The following is a 12,213-nucleotide window of genomic DNA, read 5'->3' as shown; positions in this document are numbered from 1 at the left end:
CTAAAACAAATCTGGCACTAATCAAGCAGTCACTTCTAAAAACAGACCCCAAATTTGTCTTCTAAAGTAGAAACATAAATATCATCTTCCTTAAAATGAGTATTAAGACCATCTTAAAGTACACTCTGAGAAATGCAAAGGGAATTTTAATCTGTCTCTAGCCCATGCTCTACCATATCTGCAAGGTTATGATGCTGATGGGTATAAATATTCTCAGTGCTACAGCACTGCCATAACTCTCAAAGAACATCACGTCACAGAGAAAATCCCTCCAACAAAATTCTCACGATAAAGCCATTTGAATAAAAGCAAAAACAAACCATTGAGTGGTTAATTGTATGGAGACCTCAAAAACCATTAACTCTTCAGAAGCTCCTGATGACTTTTGTTTGTATGGGTGGTTTGCAAACATTAAGGCCTCTTGGGAAGGAATGATTTAGAAATAGCACTGAAAATTGGAAAATAGTGATCTAAACTGCGAAAAGCTAAATGTTAGTTGTGCTTAGGGATATTCATCTGATTGACCGCATAACCTCTTAGCCTTGAGAGCATAGGAACTGGAGTAGGCCTCAATTACATTTACCCAACTTTGTTCAATGTCCCTTGATGCTCTTACCTAACAAAAATCTATTAATCTTGGCTTTGGTCTAGTTGTAATAAAGATTTTCTCCCTTTTTTCTGGATTTCCTGAGCAGTGGAAACAGTTTCTCCGCAGTTACTATATTGTCCATAATTTTATACACCTTGACTAGATTACCCTTCAACTTTCTAATCCCAAGGAAATAGAAAGCAAGTTTACGCAACCTGCCCTCAATTTACCCCTTTAAACCTTGGTGCCATTCTGATTAATCTCTGCTGTACGTCCTCCAAGACCAATACCGGTATCATGGGTTGTGATGCTGTAAACTGGAAAAAGCAATCCAGATAAAATCTGACCAGCACTGTATACAACTGAAGCATAACTTCCTTACTTTGTAATCCAATCCCATTGAGATAAAGGCTAAAATTCTATTAGCCTTTTTGATTTATTTTTGTACTTGTGCATTAGTTTTTAGGCAGTCACGAACTCTTTTCAGTGTATCACAGAATTATCTCACATCCTTGTACATGGCATCACAAGAGACTGGAAAGTTAAAAATTCAACTTTGTCACTCAAGTGAAATGACCAATTCAAAGTTGAATGTGCAGTTTTCTCACTGGAAATCCATCTTTTGGTATCAGAAATAAATAATTGGGAATTGATTGCAACTAATTTGGATCCTTTTTGAAGAAGAGACAGGAAGGTGGTGATGCAGAAAGATCAAAAGTACGAAATAAAAATAAATTTAAAAATCATACAAAGTAGAATTTTAAAAATTATTTAAAGCTATTTTGTTTCTTGTACTTTTTACGAATGTACAAATTTACATACATGGCTCCAGATCTCAGTAGGATTATATTTGTTTAAAAAAGTTAAAAGGCTAAAATTGTTACTAAAAAAATAATATCCAACCAAAGGAATATAAAATTTCTTGGAACCTAGAGCCTTCCAAAGGGTTCAGTCACTTCCCAGAGATTATTGGGAGTTATCAATAGCACATCAGTGAAGATGAATTTCATAATAACACGCAAGACAGGATTCTAAGGAAATCTCTGCTCTCACAAAATACATAACTGACCATTTTAAAGCACAATACACAGTTCTGAAATATCCATCTAAGAATACAGCAATTTCATTAAAATAATAACTAGTTCACTCTTACCAGTCCCTATCCTGAAAATCTTCCTTGCTACACTTATCTTGCTGCCATTGATCCCAGTTATGTGCCTACTCATTTGCAAATATTGGCTAGCCCTCCCGAACCAAGGTTTCCACCTATTTTGGCCATACTGCTCCTGATCTACTCTCTCCTCGCTTCATCTTCTCCAGCAATAACTCATCTCACTTCAGTATTGTATTGCACTATGTCCCCAACCAGAACCCTTTCACCATTTGATACTACTCTTAACTTACCTTCTCTCCAGCCTCCAAGCCAGCTAGAGTGTCTCCTGAACAAACCCATAGCCTCACTATGCTCCCCACTTGCATGCCTATTGCAACAACCCCAATTGTTTTAACCCTCAGTTTCCAACAACCATTAACTCTTCGCACTCTCAGAGCTTAACCTCCCTACACTTCTTTCCTACTCCTCTTGCTTGTCAGCCCTACCAGTGGCATGACAATCACTGCTCCGTTCTGCCTCAGATTCTGGAACATTTGTTCTCTCATCAAAGCTTTCACGATTCATGACCTCCTTATGGATAAACTCAAATTCCTTGCCCATTTCCTATCTTACGCCAAATCCATTTTTCCTTTAACCCTGTGTTCACTGAACTACCTGCTTCCATATAAGCCGACCCTGTGGATGATGTCACTCAAATATAGCATATAGATGATGAAGATAAGCCATGGGTATACCCTTGGGGAGCCTGGAGTTGACGGTAGCAAAGGGGAATGAAAACTGTCTGGGCCATACAATGGCTGTGTTGGGACAAATGCAAATGGAACCACCAAGCATAAGGGTTGTGCTGTCAGACTGTCTTGTCTGACATTAAGTCAAAATTTCCTTCAACTGAACATCAAGAAGATCACAGACATCATTTTTGGCCTCGGTCATGGAGACAGTTCCTTTTCTAACCTCTCTATCACCTCCTTGCCACTCGCTTAGGCTGAATATGGCAATGAAAAATATTGGTAAACTGTTCAAACCATGGCTGAGCATCAAACTCCACATCCTATTCTACACTGAAACCATTTACTCCCACCTCTAAACTTTCTCACCCTTTCTGAAACCCTTGTCCACCATCTATCACTTCTGGGCTCAATTTCATCATATTCATCTTGTCAATCGACCTCCCATCGTTCGATTTCAATAGCCTTCAACCTGACCAAGCACAATTGGGCATAACCACTTCTATTCTGCACACTACTGAACTATGCATTGCATGTAAATTCTGCATCAATTTAACATCCTCTTGGTCTGCCTTGTTTCGCCTACATCCTTCACTCTCATGTTCCCTTCCACACCCCCTTCACTCTCATGTTCCCTTCCACATCTCCTTCACTCTCATGTTCCCTTCCACATCTCCTTCACTCTCATGTTCCCTTCCACAAATCAGTCCTCTGGCCTTGGTATTTTTGTATCCACCAACATTGCTAATAGCCTACAGCTGCTCAGCCATATTTTCCAAAATTCCCTCCCTAAATCCTAGTCTCTCCATTTCTCCCTTTCCACCTTTAAAATACTTCTTTAGCAACCTCTCCCATCATTTTAGCATTCATTTCTTTCGTTTTCCATTTTGGAATGGTTTTCTACACTTAAGGCGCTACAGTTTGTTTTTGTACAAAGTGTTTTGCCTCCACTCAAAAACATCTGCGTTATAGAGTCCTATCTTCCTGGAGTTGTTGTCCTTTAGAAAAGCACCTAACCAATATTTAGCAAAAGCAGATGTACTCTCCTGCTAAGCGGAATTCATAAGAGTGTATCTGTTAGATGCCAAGTTCTGCAAAGTTATATGCTTGTGGGCAGAAAAGATATTTTAAAAATGGACTTTTTCATCATCCCTACTTCCAGTCCAGTTATGAGAAGGAAAGATGAGAGGAGACACGAGTGAAATCGGAATGCACTGGTTAGGCTGAATGGCCTGTTTCTGTGCTATATATCCTATGTAATCCTGAGTGGCAATCTACATCACCATGTCCCCTTCAGCAATGAGGAGAACAAAACTCCCCAAACGAAACTCCCCATCTTGATGTTTCGAGTCAGATTCTATGCTATCCAATATCTGGGGAATAAAAACTGACTGCCAAAGTGAGACCATACTACCAGTACTTCCCTTCTTCATCAAAAGCACTAAATGCAGCTGGATACTCCATCACTCATGTTTCCTCCAAAGTACTGTTCCAGAAATTTTCAGGTCACATTTAAACTTCAGCAAAATAGTACAGTTGTTAATGGTGAATATAAAATGAATCATAATTTTAAATGTTGTCACTAAGCTAGTTTCAATTTTCTGGCTCCACTTGAGCTAATAAAATAAACAACATTTGTTGGCTTGAAATAAATCATAGCACCTGAATCTAGAATATCTTACATTTTGCAGAACAGAGGAAAAGCATACAAAACTGGGGATGAAGTAATCTCTGCATTATCATCTCCAGCCATCCTTCTCTGCCAATCTCGTTAAAACACCACATGAAAGATACATCTATGGGTTTAATTTTATACACTTCCACACTCAACAGATGAAAAATGTATGCACATGTGCTAGGACTTTCGATAGTCACTTCTAAAAAAACTTTTTTAAAAACTTGCATTGTTGCATACTGGATTGTTTCCAACATCATTATTAGCAACAATAGTAGATTCATATGTTGAACTGAGAGCCTTATAATGGTTTCTCAGTACAGCTGCCAACTTCTGCCCTTTACCATAGGTGGCACTTTTCCAATAAATCAAACTGGACTGGCTTCGTAGATATAAAGCATATGGACTTGTAATGTCCTGATTGAGGAACCTACACTGAGAAACAGAGTTACATAAAATCTAAGAACAATAACTTACATTTATATTGTGTATAATGTAGAAAAATGCCCCAAGGTGCTTTACAGACATAATTAGCCAAATTAGATGCTGAATCAGAGAATTAGGTATTTGGAAAGGTGATCAAAAGCACAGTCAAGAAGGTGGATTTTAAAAAGCTACAATCAACTCAATATTTAAAAAGGAAAAAAACCACATACAAAGCTCTGTTCATCAGATTCCCATTGTATTTTTTTTAATTGCACTGAAGTCAAACTTTAAAAATAAATGCCCCCTATAATTTTCTTGAGGTGTAAAGATATCAAGATATATATTCCTTCCCTTTCTCCTTTTTGTCAAGTAGAAGTTGGGAGCCAATTTCAAAATGAGAATGACTTAGCAGGCGACTATGCATCATGGCCTAGATTTTGTTTTAAAAACCAAACAACAAAGATTATGCAACCTCAGGTTAACTCAGCAGCCAATAGAAGATGGTTACAATACAGAAACTATAATGGTTTAGGCTAAGTTAACAAAGTGATGCCAGTTCCATAACTTAACAGAGACACAGTCTGCGTCACATAAACTGCCTTTACCCGAGGTGCCCCCTTTGTACAATCTCTCACTTCAGTCAGTCTTAGCAATGTAGATACATTGACACAAGTGGCGATCCACATTCAGTGGCTCAGAATTGACAAAAACATGATTCTGTTTTAGAAGTTTCTAACCAAAACATACACTTGGGAGATACATTATGAAAAGTGAATCACTCCTTTCTCATCACGTTAAGAGAAATAGCTCTGCTGAAATACATAATTATCATATAACTGGAAAATACTCTGTAAGCTATATGTAGAACCATTTAATAACAAGCGTAACAACCAGCTTGGGTGGAATTCTTTCTCTTTATATACAGCACTTCAGGTAAATAATTAAATGATGGGTGTAAATTTAAATCTCAAACAAGGGATATGTTGTTGCACATGTTGCAGAGCGGCTCCAGTGATGTCACTATGAAGCTTCCCCTCCTCCGCACAGTGCAAAGGGGAAAGCAATGTTGATGACATCATCTCCAAATATTACAACCTTTCTTTGCAGGAAAATGACATCATAACATTGACCTCCTCCGACTCCCACACCGCGCCCACCACCCCCCCCACCCCCACCCTTACCCCACCAACCCCAGAACCTCCTTCAATAAAGAAGTATCTAGGTTTGCAATAGGTCACAGCAAGAAGTAATATTTTCACTCATTTTCTTCGCAATACAGTACTTTTACAATCCAATTGTATTTGTATGGAGGGTGAGGGGAAAAAAGACAAACAAAATACAAATGTTCTGGCTAGTTGAATACTTTATAAATGTAGTATATTTTTTTAAACTGCAAATATTTGTTTTGAAGTGCACTGCACACTACTCGAGTTACATATAACATTTCACTACTGATAAATGCTATTTCTGAATGTCACACTAACATTTACAAACAACTAGGGTTTATATTTTTCTTTTAGGGGGACACTAAAATTAACTCATAGTGCTGCAACTGTACTGCAGCTACTATAGGTTATTTTGGGCACGGTTTCGGATTAGGTTTCAGGAATACATGGCAAGAGTGTTCTGTTCACCTGCTATCCATGTGGATTTTTACAGAATTTTCGTTTTAGAGCGAATGGGTGGGCTTTGTTTATTAGATTCTATAACTAATATTTCAAGGGCTTGTTTTTTGAAGAATTTACCCGTGTTTACAACAGTTCTAGCTACCGGGACAGTAAGAAGATCAGGAAAAATCCCAAACTATCCAGTGACTGTTCAGCCGGTACTAAATTTAACAAATTGTCACATTGTGTCTAATCACGATATAACTTGAAGACTAAAATGTTGTTACTTCTCATCAATACCATTGAGTCTTAAAGGGGGAGAACACAGGATCTTCAGAAATCAGAAATACGGCACATTTATAAATCGCCAGAATAAAGCAGTTCACGGCACTGAGAGCAAAGCAGAAAAAGAAGCTTCGAGACAATTCTTGAGACTGACAGGCGGATCAACGTCAGACAATTTTGCCCATATCGCAAAACCACTTAGTATCTAACCCGCTTCGAGTCTCCGACAGCAACAAACTGGCTGCGGCACTCGGGAAGGGCAATGTTGCAAAGAGTCACAGTCCACTTCAACCTCCAATCTTACCTTTTCTGAACTGGCTTTCGCCTCTTACGGCTGGCGTAAATACTGCCGCTGTTCATCCTCAGCAAAGGCGAAACAAGCTTGTCCCCTCGGTCTTTTTAATCAGTAAACGTTTTGGAAGACAATTCAGCGGCTGAAAGCGTCCCAATTTACGGCGAGAGCACAAGTTAATCCAATAAGGAACAACATGTAAGACGTGCGGACCTCTTGTGCTCAGCTTCGCTCTCCGCACAAACTTCTTCTTCCTTATTAGACAGAGCCGGGGGGCGGGGGAGTGGTATTGCACAAGAGGCTGCGGCCGCTCGATGGAGCACCAGAGCCAGGCAGCCGATCCGCAGCAGCAGGGGAGGGGTCCCGGGACTGAAAGAAAAGGATGGCAACTTTAGGTCGAGACGCTACAGCAACACTGGCCGCCTTCAGTTGCTGCAAATATATTCAACTGCTTTAAACGGGTAGACGGCACTCGGCTCCGCCCCGAACTATAGTGCCCCCCGTCGGCCTCTGTGGGTGCGGCGCTGCCCCCCCCCCCCCCCCCGGCGGCTCTGTGGGTGCGGCGCTGCCCCCCCCCCCCCCCCCGGGGCTCTGTGGGTGCGGTGCTTCTCTCCCCCCACCCCCCCCGGGGGCTCTGTGGTAGTGGTGCTCCCCCCCCCACCCACCCAGCGCCGCTCTATCCGCAGGGAGTGAAGACTGTGGACGCCCGGCCTTGCTCGGATCAGTCAGGCCCGACGTGGCCTGGCCCACAGCGACTGCAGCTTCACGGCTCTTCCTGTCGGCCCTGCCGCTTCTCTTGGCCCACAGCCGGCTCTCAATTTCGGGGGATCCAGGCTCCCTCCCAATGTGAGAGCGGCCGCCTCCTGTGCCCCTTGTATCTGTGAGCACCGAGAGCCCGGCCAAGAGCCCGGGAAGTCTGCATAAATATTAAATATTGATTGTCAAACAGAGAGATGACCGCAAAAATCACATTGAATTTACAGGATTTCAGAAGCTGTAATAATGTTATACAGATAGATGGACCCAATGCTTTATAGTTTAACTGTCCCAAGTAAACAAGGACTAGCATTTATATAGCGCCTTTTCACCACCTCAGAACACTCCAAAGTGTTTGATAGCCAACGAGGTACTTTTGAAGTGCGGTCATTGTGATAGCGTAGTGAATAGTGACAGCCACACTTGTGCACAGCAAGCTCCCGCAAACGGCAATGTGATAATGATCAGATTTTTTTTGATATTGATTGAGGGATAAATATTGGCCAGAACATTGACAAGGAAATCAAATATTGCACCCAAAATTAAATATCTTTATATAGGAACTTGGAGCAGGAATAAGTCATTGAGCCTTTGGAGTCTGCTCAGCCATCCAATAAGATGGCTGATCTACCCCTGATCCACCTTCAAGCACTATTTCCATAATCATTAATTCCCTTAGTACCTAAAAATCTGTCAATCCCTGACTTAAATGTGCTCAACAACTGAACATCCAAAAATCTGTACAGTAGAATATTCCGAAGGTTCACAACACTTTGCATTAAGAAATTTCTCCTCATCTCAGTCCTAAATGGCTGATCCCTTATCCTGAGACTGTGACCCCTCGATCTAGACTCTCCAGCTAGGGAAAACATCTTCCCAGCATTTACCCCATCAAGCCTTTTAAGAATGTTATATGTCTCAATGCAATCACCTTTTGTCCTTTTAAACTCCTTAGGAGGGGCTATCACCTAGGAATCAGTCTTGTGGACCTTTGTTGCACTTCCTTGAAGGCAAGTATAGCCTTCCTTAGGTATGGAGATCAAAACTGTGCATGTTACTCCAGGTGTGGCCTCACCAAAACCCTCTAGAACTGCAGTGATAACAGTTCTTTACTCTTAAACTCTAATCTCTTTGTAATTGCTTGCTTTCTATGATTTGTGTCGAAGGGCCTCAAGGTCCAACTAAATGCTAAAATCTCCCAGTCTCTCACTATTTCAAAAAATTCTGTTCATCCAGTTTTCCTACCAAAGTAAGTAACTTCACATTTCTCCATATCGTATCTCATCTGCCTTGTTCTTGCCCGCTCACTCAAAGGCCTAAATCCTCTTCAGGCTTACTTTCCCCACATAACTTTGTATCATCAGGCAATTTGGATACATTACACTGCCCCCTCATCAAAATTATTGATATTCAGAGTATTTATAAAGTCCTTGACAGAAGCAAAACTGTAAATAGCACACAAAAACAATTTGTAAAGTTCATTTAGTGTTAATGTACTTAATGTTGTTACTGATGCTGAAACTGATTGAAAATGGTGACATTAGAAGAAAAGATAAACTGTTGGAAAATTGGCTTGAATGATGCATCGCTGAAGATGGCAGTTATGTTGGAGCCTAGAAATTTAAAGATTGTGTTAAAACTTTATGAATTATGTGCCCACATGCCATTTACAGTTTATCATGTGTACATTCAAAGTTATTAAAGTTTAAAGCTGCACAAGGACTTTATAAACACAGTGAAGAATGTGAATAGCTGAAGCCCAAGTACTGATCCTTGCAGTATCCCACTTCTGCCAACCCAAAATGATCCCTTTATTCTATTCCCTGTTTCCTGTCTGTTAACCAATCCTCAATCCATGTTGATACATTACACACCATCCCACAAGGCCTAATTCTGTGTAATATTCCTGTGTGACACTTTCTCCTCTGAGTTATGGTCCTCCAGACATAAATACCTCTGCTAGTTCCAGATTTAATTACTTTAATCCCCTCTTCCACCTTCTATAAACTCCAGCTCATCCTGTTTGTGTCCTATGCTGTGCCATGTCTCCCTTACCTATTAACCATGCCCTACATTGGCTCCTGGTACCCCAGTACTTCAGGAGATCTTGTGGCTCAGTAGGTAGCACCCCAGCCTCTGCACTAGAAGTTCCAGGAAAGTCTCACTCCAGGACTTGTTGACCACAGTAGGAGTGTCATTAACACAGTTGAGACAGGTTGGTAGTCAACCTGCTAATCCTTCCAATACACTCATGGCAGGCAGTAAGAGCAGGAGAAGTTCCTGGCCAGCCATGCTTGATGCAGAGTGGTGCCCCATAGCTTGCCGCTCTCTGAAACAGAGAGAGATGTCTATGGTCTCTTGTGGACTCTGACTAATTACAAATGGACCCCAATACTTCAGATTGAAAATTTCAATATTATGTTTAAATCCCTCCACAGAACCACCTTTCCCTGTCTCTGCATCTGGCTTCAACCATACAATCCATACCTCCTCTCATCAAACTCTCCTCTGCATCACCATTTGTGGCCATACCTTCCATTGCCTAGATCCCACTCTCCACTTCCCTCACCTTTAAGACCCTCTCTAAAACCCGGCTGTACAATCAAACCTTTGCTCACCCATTTTGTGATCTCTCTCTCTTTGTTGGCTCATTTTTCCTTAGGCCTTGGGATGTTTTCTATGCTAAAGGTGCTAAGTAAATACAAACTGTTCTGGTAATAAACCACTCATGTTACTGCTACTTCAAGTTATATGAGAATTCTGTTCATGTACATTCTAACACCTCATCCTCCTCTGCTTCTAGATCTCAATTAGCATGAGAGAGCAGAAAAGGATAAAGATCTTCCAGGCACCACTGTTTCAAGCTCAACTAGTACAGCATTAAGCACACCACCACGACTCTCTCCCTACCAAATAACAGACCTTTCACCTTTCTCAACCTCTGAACCTTCCAAAGGATTTTATGGCTAATTTGGTCACTGTTGTAATTGTCAGGAAACAGAGCAACCAATTTGCACATAAGGTGGCAGAATGAGATAAATTGCCAGGTAATTTTTTCTTAGCTGAGAGATAAATATGAGCCAGAAAAAATCTCCATGGTCTTTTTCAAATGGTGCCATGAGGTCCATTGCAACCATTTGTGATGGGAAACAAGGCAAAGGTTTAACATAACACTCAAATGATGGCAACTCTGACAGCGTAGCACTTCCTCAGTACTGCACTAACGTGCCTGATTGGAATGTCTCTAGACTGGGTCTTGATCCTACAATGCACTGAGTCAGAGACAAGAGTGGCACCCCACAGTGAGCCAGTTTTAAGATAACTGCTGACACAAGGTAACTTGTCTTTTGACCCTGCCATCATATCCATTGCATCATACATTGATAGGCTGCAGTGTCACCTAAATACTTTCACTTCGTATTATAACAAGAAGGTTGTTTTTTTTAATTCATTCACGGGATGTAGGCTTTGCTGGCTGGGCCAGCATTTATTGCCCATCCCTAGTTGCCCTTGAGAAGGTGGTGGTGAGCTGCCTTCTTGAACTACAGCAGTCCATGTGGTTTAGGTACACCCACAGTGCTGTTGGGAAGGGAGTTCCAGGATTTTGACCCAGCGACAGTGAAGGAACAGCAAAATATTTCCAAGTCAGGATGGTGAGTGACTTGGAGGGGAACTTCCAGGTGATAGTGTTCAATCTATCTGCTTTCCTTGTCCTTCTAGGTGGTAGTGGTTGTGGGTTTGGAAGTTGCTGTCTAAGAGCCTTGGTGAATTTCTGCAGTGCATCTTGTAGATGGTACACACTGCTGTTACTGTGCTTCGGTGGTGAATGTTTGTGGATGTGGTGCCAATCAAGTGGGCTGCTTTGTCCTGGATGGTGTCCAGCTTCTTCAGTGTTGTGGGAGCTGCACTCATCCAGGCAACTGGGGAGTATTCCATCACACTTCTGACTTGTGCCTTGTAGATGGTGGACAGGCTTTGGGGAGTCAGGAGGTGAGTTACTTGTCGCACAATTCCTAGCCTCTGACCTGCTCTTGTAGCCACAGTATTTATATGACTAGACCAGTTCAGTTTCTGGTCAATGGTAACCCCCAGGATGTTGACAGTGGGGGATTCAGTGATGGTAATGTCATTGAACATCAAGGGGCGATGGTTGGAATCTCTCTTGCTGGAGGTGACCATTGCCTGAAACTTGTGTGGCGTGGATGTTACTTGCCACTTGTCAGCCCAAGCTTGGATATTGTCCAAGTCTCGCTGCATTTGGACGTGGACTGCTTCAGTATCTGAGGAGTCGCAAATGGTGCTGAATATTGTGCAATCATCAACGAACGTGCCCACTTCTGACCTTATGATGGAAGGAAGGTCATTGACGAAGCAGCTGAAGATGGTTGGGCCTAGGATATTACCCTGAGGAACTCCTGCAATGAGGTCCTGGAGCTGAGATAACTGACCTCCAACAACCACAACCATCTTCCTTTGTGCTAGATATGACTCCAACCAGCGGAGAGTTTTCCCCCTGATTCCCGTTGACTCCGGTTTTGCTCGGGCTCCTTGATGCCACACTCAGTCAAATGCTGCCTCGATGTCAAGGGCAGTCACCCTCACCTCACCTCGGGAGTTCAGCTCTCTTGTCCATGTTTGAACCAAGGCTGTAACAAGGCCAGGAGCTGAGTGGCCCTGGCGGAACCCAAACTGGGCATGAGTGAGCAGGTTATTGCTAAGCCAGTGCCGCTTGATAGCACTG

The 12,213-nt window shown here is 42.0% G+C and overlaps 1 protein-coding gene across 1 annotated transcript in view; it reads right to left on the bottom strand.

The window, feature by feature from the left end:
- Nucleotides 1-7,134, bottom strand: part of LOC144678860 (aryl hydrocarbon receptor-like) — a 214,277-nt gene extending 207,143 nt beyond the window's left edge. The window contains exon 1 of the mRNA XM_078538846.1: nt 6,729-7,134. Coding sequence (XP_078394972.1) covers nt 6,729-6,784 — 56 coding nt within the window. The 5' untranslated portion in view covers nt 6,785-7,134. The remainder of the gene's footprint in view (nt 1-6,728) is intronic.
- Between the last annotated feature and the right edge of the window lie 5,079 nt (nt 7,135-12,213).

Source organism: Cetorhinus maximus, chromosome 3, assembly GCF_964194155.1.
Source record: "Cetorhinus maximus chromosome 3, sCetMax3.hap1.1, whole genome shotgun sequence".
In the NCBI taxonomy this organism is placed as follows: Eukaryota; Metazoa; Chordata; class Chondrichthyes; order Lamniformes; family Cetorhinidae; genus Cetorhinus; species Cetorhinus maximus.
Note: the sequence above shows the minus strand (reverse complement) of the source record. Positions and strands in the feature narration are given on the sequence as shown.